At 48.7% G+C, this 23042-nt stretch overlaps 1 protein-coding gene across 1 annotated transcript; it reads right to left on the bottom strand.

Moving 5' to 3' along the window:
• Positions 1 to 776: 776 nt before the first annotated feature.
• On the bottom strand, positions 777 to 22568 carry CA6 (carbonic anhydrase 6). Its single transcript, XM_031029560.2, has 8 exons — positions 22006 to 22568; positions 19871 to 20050; positions 12743 to 12891; positions 11987 to 12079; positions 8132 to 8201; positions 4222 to 4379; positions 3078 to 3204; positions 777 to 907 (listed from the first exon to the last, which is right to left on the bottom strand). The coding sequence occupies exons 1-8, from the start codon at positions 22082 to 22084 to the stop codon at positions 777 to 779; spliced, it is 987 nt and encodes a 328-aa protein (XP_030885420.1). The 5' UTR covers positions 22085 to 22568.
• Positions 22569 to 23042: the final 474 nt, after the last annotated feature.

Genomic DNA, 23042 nt, shown 5'->3' with positions numbered 1-23042 from the left:
TCTCTCCTGGGAGCCCGCAATCCTGCTCCTCTATTTTTCCTTTGCTCACACAGCCTGGCCAGGGCTCCAGACCTTCCCACCGACAAGTTCCCAAGGTAAGACTCTCTCCTTTTTCCTAAACTTGGTCCTGGAACCCCTCCCACCTTGATCTCTGTCCCATCCCCGGTGTCCCTGGGGGGATGGCAAAGAAGGCATATTCAAAGTGGTACTAGGAAGAGAAAAGAGAAATTTTCAAATGACAAATTCCCAAAGACATTTTATTACACCTAAATCCCACAGGGCAGGCCGGGCTGCTTTGTAATTTACACAGATCAACATGCATGATTTGATAGGAAGCTACTTAGGGCTCCATTTCCTTTAAATTTCTATTCCAATCAATTCCCATTGGTGTCGTCTAACAAACCCCTTCTCATACCCTTAAACTACCTCATTTACTCTCACGGATGATGGTTTCCCATGTCTTTTTTTTTTTTTTTTAAGATTTTATTTATTTATTTGACAGAGAGAGACACAGAGAGAGGGAACACAAGCAGGGGGAGTGGGAGAGGGAGAAGCAGGTTTCCCGCGGAGCAGGGAGCCCGATGTGGGACTCGATCCCAGGGCCCTGGGATCATGACCTGAGCCGAAGGCAGCTGCTTAACGACTGAGCCACCCAGGTGCCCCAGTTTCCCATGTCTTAACTCAGAAACTGAACAGAAGCCTTGGGGAGGCTGCCATTCCGACACAGGATTTCTCAGAGCCGGGGGGACCCGGGGGGAGCCCGGCAGGGCGTGGGCTCAGGGGAGGACCACCTCGTCCTGTACACCCCCCTCTTCAAGCTCGCCGCCTGTAGTGTTTTTCTTTTCAATAAGTCTTCTCAAGTATTCCAGCTTATCGTCGAGCTTGTTTATATAAAGCTGGAACTCAGGAAGGACCTGGATTATATCCTATAAAAAGAAGAGTTAATACAGAAAGGTCAAAAGTTTGGTGGTACTTGTGAAAACAGAATGTGGGACAGCCAGACACCATTCCCCACACCTGTACTTAGGGGAAGGATTTTAGGTTCCTTAGAATGCCCTCCATGTTCCCATCCCATTGTCTTCAAGCACCTTCACACTGCCTGAGTTTAGGCGTGTAAGCTGCCAGAATCCAAGGGCTAAGATGTCAAAGGTGGTTCTACCCCTGGACCTTGGTTTCTCATGTGATGCTCAGGAGCCCTGACCTTAAGGGGATGTGGGTGTTTTCTAATAAATTAATTGCAAAACATCTATATTTGACCATTATCTTGCCTTTGTAATCTTGCTTCTTTGTCAGGTCATTCCTTATTGATGGGTTGATCATATTAACCCATCGGGGGCTGGAATTCAGTGGAACTATGAGCCATCAGGTGGGTGACACAACTTCGCTGACAAGAGACCAGAGCTGCTACCTAGAAGTCTGGGTCTGAGGGCAGGTGGGGCAAGATGATGCCCAGTTCTGTTGTCTTAACACAAAGGGAGGCTGTCGTTCTGGTCACCTGGCTGCAAGTGGGGGAAGAAGCCTTCTTACTAGGGGCGCCTGGGTGGCTCAGTCGTTAAGCGGCTGCCTTTGGCTCAGGTCATGATTCCAGGGTCCTGGGATCGAGCCCCGCATCGGGCTCCCTGCTCCGCGGGAGGCCTGCTTCTCCCTCTCCCACTCCCCCTGCTTATGTTCCCTCTCTGGCTGTCTTTCTGTCAAAAAAAAAAAAAACCTTTAAAAAAAAAAAAAGAAGCCTTCTTACTATCTACTGGGAGCTGAAGTAATAATCTTAAACAGCGAGTCTCAGAAGGGTGGGCGCAATGGACATCTAGGCAAACTGCAATGTGGGGCATCTTGGTCGGATATCTAAACCACCTGAGCTCCCTCCTGAGGGTGAATTGGAGTGACACGCCCCTCTCGTGGAAAGAGCATTTGGGTGTGGCATATGGGAAACTATACAATCTGCAGGGAAAATGGGAACATGGCAGGATTAGAACAAGGAGGCGGATCAGGGGTCTATACTCCCTTTGGCTAGGCTGCTAGCATTTGGACCTTCTTAGCAGGATGTCACCCTTTGGAAAAGGAATGGGCACTGTTAATATCGTATATAGTGTAATATGGGGAAATGATCATTATAACTGGTGTCCTTTTTCCTCTGTTAGTATTGTTGGAGAAGCAAACAAATGCAAGGGAAAACAATCAATGAACCAGGAAGGAAAGATCGGGAGAAAATCACAAATGGGCCTTTACTGATGAGGAGGGAAGGGGAGGGCATGTCTGGATATTTAAAAGTTTTGAAAAATACATACAATCATTTGGGGTAAAAAAAATTAGTTGGGGTAATATTGAGTGGGCAATATTGATTGGAGACCAATTCTATTGTATTAGAGGTTGTAAAGGTTTCAGGAATGGTTAGGAGAAATAGACTGTAAAGACAATGAATTCAGGGAATGTGTACAGATCACCACAATTTTACAGAGAAACAGACAAAATAAAGATGGGAAAATTGCAGAATAATTGCATTCTTGCAACCACAGCAATAAGGTGAGCCAAGAAGCCTGACCCAGTGAGTTAGAGGATCCTAGGGAGGCTGGACTGGTCATGCCTACTTCCAGCACCCTGGTATCTGGGGCATGGTCCCCAAGAAAATGTAGTAAACAATACATGCTCTAGCAAACCCCACCTTGAGGGAATGTGTGCGAGTTGGGGATGGGCTTGGGAACAGACCAAGATAAAGGTGTGAGGGAAATAATTTTGAGTTGTGTTTAATAAGCTTACCTTGAGCCTACACTCTTACGGGAGCATCAGGATGTTGCTGAGCATCTTGCTTCTCCTACTGTCTCTGGCCAAGACTAAGTAGGAAATAAATCATGTAACTGTCCATCCTTGTGGTCTCTGCTCTACCCACTGGCATCACTGCCTGGATTGGGAAGATGAGCCATCTCCTCTGCCCACACATGCCCTGTACAGATTGGCCCATCCGAGCCTCCTGCCCTTTAGATGACTCTCCCTTCCCTACTATTGCCAAAAGAGATGCGTCCACCCAGGGAAGGAAGAAAACAGGACTCAAAAAACTGCAAAGGATAAACAAGAGTTGATCTTACCCTGGTTAGGGAGATTGATGAGGTTGGTTTCCACCACTCTATTGTTCAGGGGCTGGGTCCTCCGGTAGTCATTGTGGAGGGTCTTGTTCTGGTGATCCACTACAGAATTCTCTAGCTTCCAAATCTACAGGCCACATGAAGTGAATTATGGAGGGGAAGAGGTACTGGGTGGTTTAAAGGAGCATAATTAGCCACTGAACTAGAGCTTGGGTTTACTTCTATAACCCTGATAAAGCAGGTATGAGAAGATCTCAAGTTCTGCTACATGGCAGGCAGAGCATCCATCCTTCCATCCCTCCATCCATCCATCCTTCCATCCATGCATCCATCCATCCTTCCATCCATGCATCCATCCATCCTTCCTTCCATCCATCCATTCTTCCAACCATCCATCCATTCTTCCAGCCATCTCTTTTAATTGTTTCCTATGAATATTTGATCACCAGTAGAAAGGAGGAAAAGAAGCAAACAGATTTGTGTGTGGGTATCCTTGAATAGGGGTCTTTCCACCTTTTCCTGCATTGGGGAAGTGAAAAGTTTAAGAAAAAGATCTATTTGTTCCTGAGGAAGAACATCACCCAGAAGGAAATGTAGCTTTGCCTCTGTGACCTCAGTTACATTTGTCCTTTCATTAACGCAACAAATATTTATTATGCACCGTGCTATGCTGGGGAACAAAAGGTAGCGGATACAGCTCTTCTCCTCAAAGGGCTGCAGGAGTGTTAGCACGGTAAAGAGCTAACGACGTCAATATGTCAATATGTCCTTGCCTAAAGCCATTTATGAAGTTAGAATGTAAGCTCCATGAGGACGGGGGTTCTGTCCATCAAGGGCCTAGAACAGTACCTGGTGGGAGCATCCGCTCAGTAAATATTGCCTTCACCATGCAGCTATGAGGTCAGGTCCCAGTCCTTTTGCTGCATCCAAGGTCTCAGGGTTCCTTGGATTCCCTGATGCCTCAACTTGCTCATCTCTGCCAGAGGGCTAGTAAGATCACCCATGGCAACAGAGGAGAGGCACAGTAGCCCCGGGCATGAAGGCACCCTAGGAGCCAGGTGTTGGCATGAGGTGAGATGTAGGGGAGCACTCTTGTCAGCCAGGCAGTCAGAAGGGGAGACTGGGAGGTGATGCCATGCCTTACCTGTGCGCTGGAGAGCGGGACATGACGGACCAGCACAAACCAGTGGACGTTCTCAGTACAGGGAGGAGTGGTGAGTGACCCTCTATAGCTGTAGTAGTGGTGGACGTTCTCGGGGAGCATGTCCAGAATGTCAAGGCCACTCAGAACCATGCTTTGTCCTAACAGAGAGGACAAAAGATAAAGGAAGGTGAGGGGCCACGATGTCCCTTGGGAGGACAGCTCAGGCTCAGACCTCTCCATGTTTGAATCTCCTGATTCACCAGAACATAGAAGCTGATCATTAGAAACATTTCCCCAGTCTGCTGCTTCCTAGAAGGGGGTAAGAGCAAAGACTTTGGGGAGAGACCCACTCAGATACTTCCTCCTAGCCGCGTGGCACTGGTCGGGTGCTCACTCCTCAAAGGCTGCTCCCTCATCTGTGACAAGGGAATATTCAATAGGATTGCTACGAGGATAAAGGGGGAGGGGGTGTGCTTATAAAGTCTGGCCATTGAACTTGAACGTAGGAAAGTACTCATGAGCCTAACTCTCATCACAACTGTTGGCAGAGAATACGCTTTATGATAAATGAAAGAAAAGAATTATGACTGCTAGGGGCTCCTGGGTAAGAACTCTCCAAGAAAGAACAAAATTCCTTGGTTTGGGCTTACTTAGAAATGGGTGGATAGAGGGGTGCCAGCGTGGCTCAGTTGGTTAAAAGTCTGCCTTCGGCTCAGGTCATAATCCCAGGGTCCTGGGATCGAGTCCCGCATCAGGCTCCCTGCTCAGTGGAGAGTCTGCTTCTCCCTCTGCCCCACCCCCATCTTGTGCTCTCTCTCTCTCTCTCTCTCAAGTGAATAAACAAAATCTGTAAAAAAAAAAAAAAAAAAAGAAATGGGTGGATAGAGATTAGAAAGGCAGACTCAGAACCAAGTGGGGGTGCAGGCACCCCGCCCTGAGCTCCTTCTGCCATGCCCCCAGGGAACCAAGCTCAGCCACAGGTGGGGTGTGGGGAGAGGCGCTTTGGCAGGGTGTCCGGAGACTCCCAGCCACTGGTACCCATCAGTGCATCTAGAGAATCCCTCTTCCGTTCCTGTCATGACTCCGAGCCCCTGAGCTCAGCATGACACCATCGAAGAAACATGGAGTTGAGCTGAATTTTGCTTCACTTTCCCTGAGCACTTTGCATCTTTTTTAATGGCAAAGAGGTTATAGTTTTTACATAGACGTAAATAGGCTTGCTAAACCAAGGCATCAGAGTCTGGTAGTGCATAATCCCATGAGTAGGCAAAAAGAATTCTAAATTTTAATGTTATTGGAAAGGCTTCAAGATACAACCTTCTAAAGGCTCTAGCGCATAGTTTCATCACTGTAATATATTTAAGTGAGTCAAGAATTCCAGAACCGTGGTGCAGCCGCTATGGAAAATGATATGATTTTTAACTTTAAAAATTAAACATAGACTTACCATATGATTCAGCAATTCTACTTCTCAGCTCATACACAAGAGGATTGAAAGCAGGGAGGTGAAAATAGTAAGACCTGCTGATGGTTTGGATGTGAGAGATAACGGAAAGAGGAAAATCAAGACTGATTCTGGGAGGGGTGCCTGGCTGGCTCAGTTTGTAGAGCATGCAACACTTGATGTCATGGGTTTAAGACCCACATTGGGGGTGGAGCCTACTTAAAAATAATTTTTTTTTAAAGATCTTATTTATTTATTTGACAGAGTGAGACATAGGGAGAGAGGGAACACAAGCAGGGAGAGTGAGAGAGGGAGAAGCAGGCTTCCCACCGAGCAGGGAGCCCAACGCGGGGCTCGATCCCAGGACCCTAGGACCATGACCTGAGCTGAAGGTCACGAGCTACCCAGGCGCCCCTTAAACAGAATTTTTTTTAAAAAGTTAAAAAAAAAGAGTGATTCTGGGATTTGGGGCTTAAACGATGGGATGGATTATGATGCTCTTTGCTGAGATGAGGAAGTGGGTTTAGGGACAAGCCTGGGGGTGGGTGGTAGGGAACCCAGTTAGGTTTGGGTCATGTTAAGTTTTAGATTCAGAGGGCAATATCAAGCAAGCTGTTGGATAGAGGAATCCAGAGTTGAGAGGGAGGCCAGTGCTTTGGGCAGTATTGATCAGAAGCACAATTTATTGAATTGGAAAAGGAAATGGATCTGGGTTAGTTCGTAGAAACAGAATATCTGAGGTCCGCGCATTCAAGGCAACGCCTCAGTTAGACCACAGGCCTGTGGTTTCTCCTGCTGGCCTTGCTAATGGTCCGTAGAATAGCCGGCTGGTTTTTGCATCTGCTTTGCCTCCCCTGTCCCACCTGATACTGTCACTGCATGGAGGACCAGACACGGATTTTTGGAGTCCATAGCCCCTAGAGGGCAATCGAGGCCCTGGGACTGAATGAAGCCCCCCGGGGGAAGGCAGGGCCGGTGCCCCCCACCATCAGAGCAGGGGCAGAAAGAGAGCGGAGCTGGGGGTGAGCCGGAGTGTGGCCAGAACGAGAGCCAGGTGCGATGGATCATTGTTTCCAGGTCAATTAAGAGAAAAGAGAAGGGACCGGACAGTCTAACGGAGGTGACTTTAAAGGGATGGTGGCCTGCCGGGGCCAGCTGAGGGCAAGTGAGAAAACCCAACAGGACCATGAGGCAACACATTCAAGGGAGCTTCGAATAGGAGCTGGGAGGATGGTGAGGGAGTGGCTGGGTCAAAAGACACTCGTGTTTTGAACCGGAAGGTATTAGAGCACAGATTTGTGGGCTGAGCGGGATGACAGATAACAGTAAGGAATCGGCGCTGCAGGACAGGAGAGAGGCGAGCAGGTGGAAGGACCCTAAGAGGGAGGGGTGGTGGGCGCGCGTGTGGAGGGCCAGTCTTGGGGTCTTGGTCGGGAGCAGGGACGCTCATCCACTGTAATAGAGGAGGGGACATGGGGCTAGGCAGGTGCCCATGGGTTAAGAAGATGAGTAAGCGTCTAACCGTCTTCTTGATGAAGCGGGAACAAGGCATCTGATCTGCTCTAAGGGGGAGGCTGGGGCCGGGACAGAGGCGCTTCGAGGGAGGGGAAAAAATGTGAAATAAGCATTCTGGAGAAGGGAAAAGCAAAGGCCCAGATGAGTAGTTTAGGATTTCCAGGCAGTGTTAATACATGCTCGTATTTGTAGCTATGAATAAAAATAACAGCCGTTGGGGGCGTCTGGGTGGCTCAGTGGGTTAAGCATCTACCTTTGGCTCAGGTCATGATCCCAGGGTCCTGGCATGGAGCCACACGTCATCAGGCTCCACGCTCAGAGGGGAGTCTGCTCCTCCCCCTGCTTCTCCTCCTGCCTCTCCCCCCATCCCCCACCCCCACTCATGCACTGGTGAGAACAGAAGGTCCATGGGTCAGAGGTCAAGGGACCCCCTGGAGGGGTGGGACCTGAAGTCAGGGAGCTGGAGTCTGGGCGAGGGGGCCAAAGTCAGAAGCACAAAGCCAAGGTGTTAAAGCTGATGTGGCCGTTGCTCGGGTCACAGGCTGTAGGGGTAGGTGGCCTCTCAGACAAGAATTCTGCCTTCTGGAGGCAGGGGAAAGGGAGACCAGCCCTGTCCAGGCACCATGATGAGGGGCTTTTTCTCAGCCTGAAGCTAAGGAGGACATCTCTCTCTCTCTCTCTAGTGCCCACAGTCATCCCTACTCGCTGGAGCCAGAGGTGAAGCGAAGATATCCCCATCCGTGGTGCCCTGGCTTCCAGCTGTGGGAATTAGCAGGTGGGTTTGTGAACACGTTTCTCGGGGGTGTTCGCAGCCTGAGCCGACAGCAGGAATTGCTGTCATGAGAGCCCTGGTGCGGGGAGGGGGCACTCCCCTGGCGGGGCCTGTGTGCCACCCTGTCTGCCCCTGTCCCCTGTCCCGGCCCCCCTGCTGCTGCTGTGGCCTTTCCTCACCTGGATACCGGATGTTGTTCAAGTGAGCAATGAAGTTGCTGTAGTAAGTGTTTTCACCGAAATCCGTGACCTGGAGGAGAAACACAGAGCGGTGCATTGAATGGAAAAGGGACCTCCGTCTGGTAACCCAGCTGTTTGGTGTCCCTGCTGCCTGGGCAGAGCCTGGGGGGCAGGGAGGAGGCAGCCCGTCCACACCCCTCCCCCCGCCGTTGTGTGGGGAGAGATCGTCTGGCTGTTCTTTGCCACCAGCTGCCTGGGCTCACTAGTCTCTTCCAGGGAGACAGGACGGAAGCATTTTACAGCTTCCAGGGAAAGAGCTTTCTCGGTGATGACGGGCGAGGCCCTCAGGGCCTGGCCCAAAGTCACTGTCACCATACCCCCAGGGACTCTGGGCAGGGTTCACCTCAGGCAGGGGGGCTTGGTCTCATGTGCCCCCTTCCTCATCCTCAGGACTGAGCTGGGGACACCCTCTGTCCAAGGCAAAACTGCTCCAATTCTGCCCTCAGTTGGGTCACCGTTGTTTTGTGTAAGTGTTGACTCTTTAGAAGTCAGAAAAATTGCTTTTGGTGGAAAAAGGTGAATTTTCAATGGTTCTTTTCAGTCAGTGGTATTGATCCAGTTCTTTTTCCACTGTGTATGAATTCCGATTTCTTGGATCTATGACTGTCGCCCGCTATTTGTTTGGCTAGGTGCCTCGTGGATTTTTGTTCTGTTCCACCTTCTGTGTGAAACCAATACTTTCCGTGTACCATTTAGCCATTTTTTTTCTAGATTTTACTAATTTATTTGACAGAGAGACAGCGAGAGAGGGAACACAAGCAGGGGGAGCGGGAGAGGGAGAAGCAGGCTTCCCGAGGAGCAGGGAGCCCGATGCGGGGCTCGATCCCAGGACCCTGGGATCATGACCTGAGCCGAAGGCAGATGCTTAACGACTGAGCCGCCCAGGTGTCCCCCATTTAGTCATTTTTAATTATTAGTAGTTGCTCTACTGGTTATAGCTGTCCCCCCTTATCTGAACGGAAGGCATTCCAGGACCCCCAGGGGATGCCTGAAACCACGGGTAGCACCAAATCAGATATAATACCACATTTTTTCCTATACATACCTGTGATAAAGTTCAATGTATGAATTAGATGCAGTAAGAGACTAACAACAATAACTAATAATCAAATAGAACAATTATAATATACTGAAATAAAAGTTATGTGAACGTGGTCTCTCTCTCTCAAAATATCTTATTGTACTGCACTCACTCTTCTTGTGATGATGCGTAATGATAGGTGATGCCTACGCAAGGAGGTGAATGATGTAGGCGCTGTGACCTAGCATTAGGCTCCTGGAATACGTCACTAGAAGGAACGTCTGCTTCTGGGCTGCACTTGACCAAGGGTAACTAAAATCAAGTTAAACCAAGGATAAGGGGGGACTACCATTCAATCTACAACTTATCACAACCTACGTCAGGTTAATACTAACTTCATTCCCATAAAATATAGCAACTTAGCTCCAAGCTAGCTCTATTTCTATTTTTTCCCACTTTTGTCATCGACATTACATCTGCCTATATCGTAAACCCAACAATAAGTGGTATAATGATTGCTTTCAAATATCCTATGGGTTTTTTAAAAGAGAAAAAAAAATTTTTTTTTTAAAGATTTTATTTATTTATCTGACAGATAGACAGCGAGAGAGGAAACACAAGCAGGAGGAGTGGGAGAGGGAGAAGCAGGCTTCCCGCTGAGCAGGGAGCCCGATGCGGGGCTCGATCCCATGACCCTGGGATCATGACCTGAGCCGAAGGCAGACGCTTAACGACTGAGCCACCCAGGCGCCCCTAAAAGAGAAAATTTTTAAAGACAAGACAAAAATATATGTACATAGTCTTTTATAGTTACCATTTCCAGCATTCTTCATTTCTTTCTGTGGATTTGAGTTACTGTCTGTTGTCATTGCCTCTCAGCCAGAAGGATTTTCTGTAATATTTCTTGCAAGACAGATCTGTTAGCAATTATCTCAGTTTTTCTTTATCTGGGAATGCCTTTGTTTCGCCTTATTGTTGAAGGGTGTTTAGTTGGATTAGGATTCCTGGCTGACTGTCTTTCCACCGCCTTCTGATGACTTGTTTCTAATGAGAAGTTGGCTATTAGTTGTACTGTCAGTCCCCTATTTATAAAAAAAATCCTTTTTCTCTTGTTGATTTCAACAGTTTGACTTCGACTCTGATCAGACATGGGCTTTGTTCAGTTTCCTGGTTTAGTAAATTATTTTTTTTTCATCACATTTGGGGAATTTGGGGCCACTGTTTCTTCAATATTTTTTCTATCACTTTCTCTTTTTCCTCTCCAAGACTCCCATTAGGTATATGTTGGGCCGTGTGATCTTGTTCCCGTGAATCTCTAAGGCTTTGTTTATTTTTCTTCAATCTTTTTTCTTTGTTCCTCAGATTAAATAATTTCTTTGATCTCTCTCCAAAAGTACTGACTCCTTCTTCTGCTGCCTCATATCTCCTTTGAGACCATGTCATGATTTTTCAACTCTTCAACTCTAGACTTTCCATTTGGTGCATTTTTATCATTTCTGTTTCTCTATTGAGATTTCCCTTTTTTTAGTCATTGTCATTATACTTTCCTTTAATTCTTTGAACACAGTTTATTTTAGTTCCTTGAACCCGTTTATGATGGTTGTTTGAAAATCCTGTCTGCTAATCACTGAGTCCACTCAGAGTCATTATCTGTTGACTACATTTTTTCTCCTAAATATGGATCATATTTTCCTATTTCTTTGCATGCCCAACTTTTTTTTTTTTTTTTTTTTGGAAACTGGACATTTAAATAATATATGACAGTAAATATGAACTCTGATTTTTTAAAATTGTCCTGATAATTTTTTTGTTTGTTTGTGTATCTGTTTAATAATTTGCTTGGCCTTCATCTGCAGGATGTGTCTCCCTGGCCATGTACACCAGCTGACGTCTCCACTCTGTTCTTAAATCTTATTTTTAGCCTGGATTCCTAGAGCCCTCTAGGAACTGCCTAGGGTCAGTATAGCTTTGTGGTCAGTCAATGATTTTAGCAGAAGTTGTTGTTCAAACCCCTCAAGCCCATCAGATTCGCACCCTCTGCTGATGGATTTGTGTGTGAGTTGAGAAGCACATTCAGAGATCAGCCAGTTATCAGGTCAGCCTCAGCTTTTGCTTTCCACTACTTTTACTGTTAGAGCCTGGGGCATGAGTTTTCAACTCACACTCCAAATCAAGTGAGTTGCCCGCCCCCAGGCAGAGAGGCTGCTCGTTCTCCTGTCCAGCCTGCCCCAGTAAAACTACCTTGCTGACCAAGCTAGGGAGTGGGAATAGGAATAGGCCCATTGTTCTTACTCAAAATTCTAGTCACTTTTCATAAATAAATGCCTCAATGCGTTGTTTGCCTTTAGTCCATTTCCAGAGTAGGGATATAGTGGTTTTTGGCCATTTTATCCAACTTAATACTTGTTTGGGGGAAACTGAGTTCATTGACCACTTCTTGCCACCTAGCCACAAGTCCTGCCCTCCAGACTTTCTGAGAAGAGCAGAGGTGTTCACTTTATCTGGCTTCCCCTTGCCCTCAGGCTGGTTTATGTTTGGTCAACCATGCTGTGATCCTAACTCTTTTAAGTCAGTTGTCATACTTATCCAAGGTTTCCAAGATTGGTGACACAGAAGGAACCCAGTGACTGGGAGCAAGGGCTTCACTGAGTCAGAGTTTTTTCAAGAACGGTGAGCTCAGACACAGATGAGGAGGGACAGGGAAGAAGACCCTTTGTCTACACTTGATACTTTGGACACCAATCTATGACTTCACATGTGTCGTTTCAGCCTACCTCAACGAGGGCTGCGAGCACAGCCAAACCATCCGGTTCACTCTGGGCTATATCGTAGCTCTTGTATTTAGAATTGTAGTGAACGATGTGAATCTGTGGGAGCAAAAAAGAGTAAGTCAAGGGCAGTCCATACAGACTTCAAATGCTTCAGGTTTCCAGGGAAGAATGAAAAGAAAGATGCTGTCCTTCCTAAACAACTCCGACCTCTTTCCTTCTGGGTATGAGATCTATCAAGACCAGAAAGTCCTCTAAGAACGGAAAGAGCATGAGTGGGATTCTGGGGAGATGGCAATTCAAAGGCATTTCCCTGACCCCACCTCCCTCCAGGCAGAATATCTGGCAGTGTCCGGAGGGCTCAGATGAGGCCACTGGGTTCTCCTGGGGTCTCCCAGAGTGGGCATGAGTCACCTTGCTCTGGAGGACACTGTAAACCATGGTCATCCTGAGGACAGATCTATGCAAGAGAGAGAACCCTGAAAATCTAACACATAGAAATCCAGCTGAAATCAAAGAGGGCTTGCCCCATTCTATGGGCTGTAAACTCCTGCCTTGCTGTGCATTTTGTGAGAGCGGGGACCCTGCTTGAACCCCTGGCACATAGCAGGGATCAATAAATAGCTGTGAATGAATGAAAAAAAAAAACCAACCTTAGGGTGACTTGACTGTCATCATGCAGTCTCTGTGGCTGTTTTAATAAGGAAAGTGACTGTGAGATTTGAAAGAGGAAAGAGGACCTGGCCGGGGTCCTCAAAGTACCTCAGCCACAAATCTGATCCCGTCAATGGTATGCTCGGAGCCGCTGATCTCGGAGGACGCGCCACCCCAGTGGAAGTGCAGCTGCTCCGCTATGTACTGGGTGCCATCGCTGGCCGTCATGCGCATGCTCGGGGGCAGGCTGATCTGCACTGGGAGAGAAAACGAGCGAGGGCTGCAAGTGGGGCCGATGGGCATGGCTGGGTCAGGTCTACCGGCCAGGCAGCTCCCCTGCCCACTTCTGGTGCAAGCCAGGACTACACTGGCTTAGAACACCATAAGCAGGGTCGCCCATGGGGAGGATGTGACTGGCACACAGGACAGGATGGGAGAGCCGGGCTGGGCAGGCACCCATGTCAGGGCACACGCCCTCCTACCCAGAACCGGAGGTCTGGGACAGGACCACGGAGTGGCAGGGCCAGCTTGTCAGCCCTAGGGAAGGAGGGTGCCCTAAAAAATATGGCCAGTCGGTGTGCCCCAGAATTGCACTCTCCACTTCTGGCCAATTTTGTAATTTGCCCACAGCATAGGAATAGGAAGGGGTTGGGGGGCCTCTTGGGACTAGTTTGATGACTTTTACTCCCAGAGTACTGTTTATGAGGCCAAGTTGAGGTGCTTAATACAGTCATCCTGGGTAGCCTTTTAGAAATAGCCCAACTGAGCTCCCTGCTCAGCGTGGAGCCTGCTTCTCCCTCGGCGCCCCCCCCCCACATGCTTTCTCTCTCTCTCTCTCAAATAAATAAATAAAATCTTTTTAAAAAAACAATAAATAAATAAAAGAAATAGCCCAACGAACAGCCAACTCCATTCCATAAAAGGGAGCATCCCTGCAGGCTTCAGTGCTTTTATTTTCTGGACAAGGAAGCCAACCTGGGAAGGTGGAAAGATTGCTCAGAGGCGCAGAGGAGGGGGGGGTGGGGTCAGACCAGGCCAAGAGCGGGGTGTGGCCGGGATACGATGTCACCTGTATTACAGGCCTCCACCTGTCTTCGGAAGACTAGAGACCAAATTCTACAGCAAATCGGGAAATGCACGAACCCCTGGCCTGGGGTTTAACTTGACATTCTTATCAGTGGATGCGTTCAAGTGTTAAGTTCTTGCCGACGGGAAAATGGGCCACTCATCCCACTTCCTCCTCCTGCCCTGTGCCCTACAGATTGGCCCCAGGGAGGTCACTCTGGTCACCTAGCTACAGTTGTTCCCTTCACTGGCTCAGGCCTCAGAGACATCGCTAAGTTTTGGAATGAGCCAGGCCAAAGGGAGACACAGGAGGGTGACAGCAGAGAGTGACGAAGAAAAAGATCTATGAGGACGTACATAATTTAGGACTGGGACAGGGACAAGCAGCATCTATGCTGTTAGCCAGGTCTTTCTATTTAAAGTCATCAAAGAGGATTATAAACAAGCAGGCTTTCCTAAAGAGTTAGTGTTAGGGATTTGATATCTATCCATAATGTCCCCTTCTTCCCTTCCAATCTGTCGAAAGCAGCAGCGAGCTGTGACTAAGTTCATATGCTTATAAAACAGGAATCTGACCCCAAAGAGTTTAACATGTTCTTCGGCAGAGCTTTGTGTTTATTTAGTGCTTAAAATGCAGCCAGCCTCCAAATCGATGTTCATAGGAAAAAAAAAAAAATGGAAAAGCCTTTAAAAGAAGATATGCAGAGTCATCTCTGCCAAGAGATTGGAAAGCAGAACACCAGACCAGAACTTTCTAATTGGACAGTTAGCCCCATGTGCGCAATGACAAACTCCTGACGGGGATGTTTCCCCCAAATATAATTCCCTGCAGACAGAGTGTTTTGCCCCTCAAGTTTTATGGACAGGATCGCACGGGCTGGATTGAAAAATGGCAGCATGTTACTTCAGAGCATGTTACCGGACCTTTGGAAAGGTGAAGCCAAATACCTGTCCCCAAAGGTGAACTTGCTGAGCCTCCCAGATTCTGAACATTGATTTAACTGTTAGCAGAAGGTGCTCCTCTTTGTTTGAAACTAAGTTCTTCAAGCTCTTTTCAAGCCAGAAGAACCACGTGATTTAAGCATTTTCTGTGCCCGAGAAAATGACAGCGAAGCGTCAAGGTCGTGAGGGTCAAAGAACCATGGAGGAACTGACCGCGGTTGGAGGAGACTAAGGAGATGGGAGAGCTCCATGGATTGTGGGATCCCGGATGAGGTCTCGGAGCAGAGAGAGGACATCTGTGGGAACGTGATGAAATTCACATGGGTCTGTGAAGTAGTCGATCGTGTTGTATTATCAAGGTAGTAAAGTTATAGGATGTTAATATTAGGAGAAGTGGGAGAAGGGTATGTGGGAACTCTGTACTATTTTTGCAGTTTTTCGAGTCTAAAACTATTTCAAAATGAAAGTGGTTTTTTTTTGTTTTGTTTTTGTTTTTGTTTGTTCTTGTTTATTAAAGACAAAACCAGCCTTGCTCCCTCAGCCTTCAGAGATGGAAACCTGCTGAGAAGCCTACATCACTCATGGGCATCTACTTGGGGATTTATCCTCTCACACGTAAGTGCATCTGACCCATGTCTGGCTCTGTGCCAGGTACGGAGATAGAGGGTGAATGAGAGATCCTTTCAAGGAGCCTAATAAATGGACTAGCTAATAGTACCTACTAAGAGAACAGTGTTGTTTCTCCCACCGACCTGTAGAGGCCAATGTCTCAGGCCTGTAAGCTTTTCTGGAGCCTATGAATATATATTTTGGGGGATAAAAAATACATATATTAATCAATGAGTACTGGTCCACCCACTGTTACTAGTCCACAACTAAATAGGGAAATTGAGAAGAAGTTTTGGAAACCTTTGTAGCAATTTAAGTTTGTCTCAATACCAAACTGTGTTTTCAATTTCTTTTTACTGAAATATAATTTTATATCTGTTGGATCTAATAATAGAAAATGGGTGCCTAAAAATGTAAACATAAAGTAGAATTTGAAATTAAATGCTGGATGCCATTTGTACGAGCACTCCCCAAAATTAAATACTTACGTACGAATCTAACAAAGTGAGTACAAGATCTATATGAGGAAAGTTCAAAATTCCGATGAAAGAAATCAAAGAATAAATAAATGGAGAGATATTCTGTGTTCCTGGGTAGAAAGAGTTGATACTGTCAAGGTATCAGATCTTCTCCACTTGGTCTATAGAGTCAATGCAAGCAAAATTCCAGCAAGTTATTTTGTGGATATCAACAAACTGGTTCTGAAGTTTATATGGAGCAGCAAAAGACCCAGAATAGCCAACACAATATTGAAAAGAACAGAGCTGGAGGACTGGCACTACCTGGCCTGAAGACTTACTATTAAGTGACAATAATCAATACAATGTAGTATCAGCAAAAGAAGAGATAAATAGGTCAATGGAAGCGAACAGAGAGCCCAGAAATAGACTCACATAAATATACTCAACTGATCTCTAGCAAAGGAACAAAGACAATACAATGGAGTCTTCACCAAATGGCGCTGGAACAACTGGACATCCACGTGGAAAGAAACCAGTCTAGACACAGACCTCACACCCGTCACCAAAATTAACTCAAAATGCACCACAGACCTAAATGTAAAATGCAAAACTATAAAATTCCTAGAATATAACATAGGAGAAAACCTAGATGACCATGAGCGTGGTGATGCCTTTTTAGACATAACACCAAAGACAGTATCCATGAGATAAGTAATTGACGAGCTAGACTCCATTGCAATTAAAAACTTCTATTCTGTAAGGAGCGCCTGGGTGGTTCGGTTGGTTAAGCGTCTGCCTTCGGCTCAGGTTGTGATCTCAGGGTCCTGGGATCGAGCTCCGCGCCGGGCTCCCAGCTCAGCGGGGAGTCTGCTTCTCCCTCTCCCTCTGCCCCTCCACCTGCTTGTGCTGTCTCCCTCTCTCAAATAAATAAAATCTTTAAAAAAATAAATAAAAACTTCTATTCTGTAGAAGACACTATGAGGAGACTTCGAAGGTAAAACTCAGGCTAGGAGAAAATATTTGCAAAAGACACACCTGATAAAGGACTCCTAGCAAAAATATACAAAGAACCCTTTAACACTCAACAATAAGAAAACAACCAACCTAAATAAAAAATGGGTCAGAGACCTTAGCAGACGCCTCACCAAAGATATACAGATGGCAAATAAGCATGTGAAAAGAGACTCCACATTGTAGGTCATCAGGGAAATGCAAATCAACAATAGTGAGATAGCACAGCACACCTATCAGAACGGCCAAAATCCAGAACACGGACAACACCAAATGCTGGGAGACTGTGGAGCAGCAGGAACTCACTGCTGGTGGGGATGCAACAAGACATGGCCACTTTGCAAGACAAAACTAAACACAATCTTACCATACAGCTCAGTAATCATGCTCCTTGGTCTTTACCCAATGGAGCTGAAAACTTACGTCCACACAAAATTCTGCACCTGGATGTCTATGACAGCTTTATTCATAATTGCTGAATTATGAACTTGAAAGCAGCCAAGATGCCATTCAGTAGGTGAATGGATAAACTGTGGGCTATCCAGACAATGGAATATTATTCAATGCTAAAAAGAAATGAGCTATCAAGCCATGAAAGGACATGGAGGAACCCTAAGTGCGTTACTAAGTGAAAGAAGCCAATCTGAAAAGACTACATACTGTATGATTCCAACTCTGTGACATTCTGGAAAAGTCAAAACTATGGAGACAGTAGAAGGATCAGTGGCTGCCGGGATGGCAGTGGGGGGAGAGATGAACAGGCGGAGCACAGGGGATAATTAAGACCGTGAAAATACTCTGTATGATACTGTAATGATGAATACTGTCATTCTACATTTGCAAAAACCCATAGAATGTATAACACCAAGAGCAACCCCTAAGGCAAACTCTGGACTTTTGGTGATTTTGTTGTGTCAAGGTAGGTTCATCCGTGGTAAAAAAAAAAAAAAAAAAAAAATGTACTATCCTGGGGGCGCCTGGGTGGCTCAGTCGGTTAAGCAACTGGCTCTTAATTTCAGCTCAGGTCATAGGATGGAGCCCCGTGTGTGGGGCTCCATGCTCAGCACAGAGTCTGCTTGAGATTCGTTCTCCCTCTCCCTCTGCCCCTCCCCCTGCTCACTCGCTAAATAAATAAATAAACAAATAAAATCTTTTTAAAAAACCATACCATTCTGGTGAGTGATATTGATAATGCGGGGACAATGTATGTGGGGGCAGAGGGTGTATGAGAAATCTCTGTACTTTCCTCTTAATTTTGCTATGAACCTAAAACTGCCCTAAAAAATGAAGTCAAATAAAAATATGTATATATAAATACATATATACATTTATATCTTAGGTTCCAAGATCTAGAAAGAACCCTGCAAAATAAAAATTAATAACTGTTTATATCATATCAACTTTATTGTTAAACTTATTCACCAAAACGTTATCAGATTTGAAAATTTGTTGATTAAGGTGGTGGTGTTTTTTCCTTCAGTAGAATTCTTAAAGTTCGGAGCTTGCTGACAATGTAAAGCCAATTGTAGAGTTCTAAAAATCTTTCAGAATCCTTGACATCAAAAAAATATAAGTAATGGGAGCTGTCTGAGTGCATTCCAATATGTTTGATATGATGTAGGGTAGATTGGGGACCTTTGGCTTCCAGCCTTCAGAGAGCCCAGTACAGCCCATAAGAGGAAGGTCCAGGGCCCTTTCCAGACTGGGAGGAGGGAGCTGCTGTAAGCTTCATCCCCCACCCCCACCCCCTGCCTTCCCCGGGGAAGCTGGGATCTTCCTAACACCTCCCCTCTCCTGGGTCCCCAGCACAAAACCCTACCAAGCAGACATGCAATACAAACAGCCCATGTTACCAGTGGGGGTTTTCAATCCTTCGATACTTCTGGCTGCCTGTCCTGGTGGGGTCAACCAAGCTTCTTCCCTGCCTTCAGCTGCCACCTTTGGCCCTTCTTCCTTGAGGGCAAGGAGAGCAGGGGAAGCTCCAACCTGCCAACCTGCTGGAGGCTTCAGGGAGCAACTTTGGAAACAGGAGCTTGACATTAATGATAAAATCAGGCTTTCATGAATTATTTGTGGAGTTCAGGGATCTAGGCCACGTGTGCCTGAGGCCTTTTATAGATCTTCACTCTCCTGTGTCCACCAGCTCCATTAAGGGCAACTGGTTTTATCTTCTCACTTGTGCACATGGGAGATCTAAGTCCTATGACCCCCATGCACCTCTGTGGGTGGGCAGTAAATCGGCCCAGCCCAGGTGGAAGTTGGGGGGTGTCCAAGGAGGACGTGGTTGAGGAATCAGACATGAGGGGAGGGGCCTGGGTCCGGCTCAGCCACCAGAGACTGTGTGACCTTAAGTCCTTCATCCAGCCTAAACAACGCCCCCTGCCAGGGGTGGGAGGTATCATGAAGCTCGGAGGAGATGGGCCCACTTGGAAAACTCAGAAGTGTGTTCAGTAAACATAAAGCATGGATTTTCCAGTTGTCCAGTCCAGACTTCTAAAGGCAGGGCGGGGGGGTCTCCAAGACCCAGGTCAGCCTTTTCCTATCTGGCCTCCACCCCCTTCCTAGAAGAAGACCTAATTCAAGACCTCAAGAGCCTCTTTGCAAAACCTTTGAGGGATGCCTGGGTGACTCAGTCGATTAAATGTCTGAGTGAACTTCGGTTCAGGTCATAATCCCAGGATCCTGGGATCAAGTGGGGAGCCTGCTTCTCCCTCTCCCTCTGCCTGCCCCTCCCCCTGCTTGTGCTCCCTCTCTGTGTCAAACAAATAAATAAAAAAAACCTTTGAGAAATATTGGGCCTGCCTGTCAGGCATTTTGAGCCAATCAGACTCAATACAGAAAATATGAAAAAGTCAGAGCAGGGCACAGATCACAGATGGCAGGCGGGTCAGGGCCTCGGTCAGCTGGATTGCATGCTGGCTGGGTCAGACTGAGCTGGGGAGAGGTTAATGCGCAGAAGGAAGTAGCCAGCCAGGAATTGAGGCCAAGGACAGAGGCCCTCCCACGCAGCTTGGGGTGGAGGCCGCCGCCTGCCTGGGGCCTGCAGCTCCCAACCTGCGCTCTGCGTCCCCCGCGTGCCCCTCTGTTACCCGGCACCTGCTGCCACTGCTGAGCGCCCGTGGACAGCGTCCTGCCGCCTGCCCCTTACCTGTGTGGCCGTTGTTGACCATGGGGAACTCGCCCGCCTGGACCTCGTAGCCTGACAGGTTCAGAGCCTTCAGCGACGGGTTGTACCGAACCTTTCTCCTCTGCAGGTCGATGGGTGACTGTCTCGTCCCCCCACAGGTGGGGTACTCCCTTGGCCAGTGCGCTTCGTCCAGTGCCCCCTCTGTGACAGGAGAGAGCCAAGGGGGGGGTCAGAGTTCGGGGGCAGTTAGCTCTCAGCAGGGTCTGCCCAGCGGGAGGCCAGGATCAAGGCCAGAGGTCTGCCTTCTGGAAAACAGAGCCTGACCCCCAGAAGGAGGCGGGAAGGACACCGTCAAAGCCGCTCTGTGGAAGCTGGCGTCTCAGGGGCTTTGACACGGATTCCAGACTCCCCTGTTGCTGTCTCTGGCGCCGAGAACAGTCGGCGTTTGGAAAACAACGAAGGTCTTTAATATACAGCTTTAGTTTTCCCCTGGAATGGGAATATGCTGATAAATGCACTGGAAGGCTCCCTGGGGCTTGGCATTGCTGTGTTACTCTCAGGGGTCCTGTCCCCGTTTCCTCCTAAGGGCACAGTTTTTCTTCCCCTTCCCCAACAATCTTGCAGTCCCCTCCCCAACTGCAGGACCCCCCCACCCGTTTACTTGCTCCAGCCCTTTCATTGGGTCTCAGTAGGGTAGAGACCACCTGGGTGCCTTCACCTGGGGATTCAGGGCAAGAAAGGGAAGCATCAGGTTCAAAGATGACCAAAGTGATTAGCTGAAAAAAATCAAAGTAAGGAAATGTCTCTTTTTTAAGGCGGGCAATAATTCTAGGGAGAGAAGGAGGAAAGTTAGTCGTATTAACAGGCCCACCCCTTCGCAGTCGAGGACCCAAGCTCTCTCCCCCATTAGGGGGTAGCTGCATGGCAAGTGCATGGCTTGTTTTAAGGAAGATGTTTGTATTGGGGCCCGTCACAGCTGCTTGGTTTTGCAATCAACAGAAAAGTCAATTTTTTATTTCTCTGCTCTTCTTGATTTAATACTACAAACCAGTATTTAAACAATTCTTTCCCAGAGGTGGGATGCCAGGATCAAGGCCAGAGGCCCCGAGCACAGCCCCCTGCATGGATCCAGAGGCTTTGGCCTGTGTCCCTATGGCAGTGGTGTGGGTTTCTCAAATATTCCTGAAAGGCCTTTGAAGTAGCTGCCCACCACCCCCCCCGGCCCCCGCCCGCCCGAGTGTTCCCTGGGCCCGGTGGCTTTCCAGAAGGCCCGCAGTCTCAGAGGCTGGGCTGAGCCTGGAAAGGACAAGTCCTGACTGTTGGAATTCGCTCTCTCTCGCTTACCCGTCTGAACCACCCCGAGTACCAACAAGCCACACGAAGCAGAGGCCCACTGGCCGCACGTGGCCTCCTCTGCTCCAGAGCAGGGCGCTTGGTCAGAGCTGGGGGCCCCTGCCCTCTGACGCTGGACTCTCTGAGCCTCCCATGATGTCCCTAATTCTGTTGCCTTTGACTTAACAGGACATCCATCCACCCTGAATGTATGCTTCCCCTGGTGTCCAAAGCTGGGGGGCGCCATGTGGAGAGTGGGTCAGCCAGCTGCCCTGAGGGTCCTCCAGAGCCCCTTCCCTGGGTGCAGTGCAGGAAAAGGGGGGCAGGGGCAGGAGCTCTCTTCACCGCCCCGTGGGAGGGGTGACTCGGGTCCAGATGTGCAGCTCTGAGCCTCAGCAGGATCATGGCCACCAGGAGACGGCAGTCCAGGGGCCATGCAAAGTCGCCGGGTTCTCGGCAAGTCGGGATGTTCTGGGTAAACCTCAGACCATGAACTCTCCAAGAAGAAAGCTCTCAAACCCACACACCCTCTGTGAGATGGCAGGAAGCCCTTTCTAGCAACCTCCTCCTCCACCTGCAGAGCCGGGGAAAGCAAAGGGCTTCGCAGTCAGAGGCGGCAGGTGGGCTCCCAGCCAGCACCGTGGCCAGAGAAGGTTCTAAAGCAGAAACCCCGGCCGGGGCAGCGGGGGTCCGGGGAAGGAGAGCAGACTCGCCTTGTCCCGATCAGGGGTCTGAGGTCAGTGCGCTCTCCGGAGGCAGGGAGGGCAGGCCCAGCAGGGGTGAGGGTAACGAGGAAAGGCGCAGCCCCTGGGGTGGGGGCTTACCTGAGTAGGTCCACTCGGAACTGTGCTGGGCCCGGGCCCCCAGCAGGAGCAGGGCCAGCAGCGGGGCCGAAGCCCTCATGGTGCCGCGGGTCTGGAATCACGCCGATTCTCGGGCCGCACTCTTCTTTTAAAAGCTCAGAAACTGTAAACAACAATTTACCAAGTCTCACTGACTGACCCACCCTCAGCTGCACCCACTAAAACAATAACACCTTCCCACAAGGTCCTTGTGACTCGGGTGGCGGGGCCGGGTGGCGCACTCGTCCGAGCCCCACTGGCGTCACCGCCTTGGGCCCTGAGCCCACGGTCTGGATTGTTCTGTACCCTACCTTATGAAAACTCACTTGAAGGACCACACAGTGTGCGCTTTGTGGATGAGTGGCCACAGGACAGGGCAAAGGCCCAAGGCAGAGAATCAGGATGGGGAAGATTTCCCAGGACAATGACATTTCCTGTGCCCTTGCTCCTGGCAAGCAGGGACTCTGAGAGTGGGTGAGGGCCGTCCCTGGGGGCCTGGAAGCCCTAGCTGGATTTGGCTTGCTATTTCCTGCCCATCTCAGCAGTCCACACGGGCTGCCCCTGCAGACCGGGGCTGTTCTGGGAGATGGCCTGGCCCCCTGGGCTTGGGCACGGACCTGAGAGTCCCACCTGGAGGCCCTTGTGTTCTTAGCCTCACTCTTGAATCGCCTGTAGACCCTGGAGCCCCAGCTCGGGAACCACGTCCCAGGGCATGCCTCAGGGCCATGGAGTGTGGGCATCCTGTCTCTCCACGGGAAGCCTTCGTTCTGACAGCTGCAGGCGCTTGGTCACACCCAGACGGGTTGGATCAGCCGCGTGCCTAATCCTCCTGTGTCTACTTGGGTAAACAGTCCTTGAAACCAGCTGAGGGAGAAACTTTTTGAGTTTATACCTGCTGACAGGCCAGCATTTCCCATGCCCTTCCGAAAGGGCAAAGGCACAGGGCAGGCAGCGTCCTCACAGGGCGCATGGGGCACTGGCCAGACACAGAGGACCGTCCTGTTCTGGAGAGCAGCGCT

This window comes from Leptonychotes weddellii, chromosome 4, assembly GCF_054177405.1.
Source record: "Leptonychotes weddellii isolate Sample4059 chromosome 4, ASM5417740v2, whole genome shotgun sequence".
Lineage (NCBI taxonomy): Eukaryota > Metazoa > Chordata > Mammalia > Carnivora > Phocidae > Leptonychotes > Leptonychotes weddellii.
Note: the sequence above shows the minus strand (reverse complement) of the source record. Positions and strands in the feature narration are given on the sequence as shown.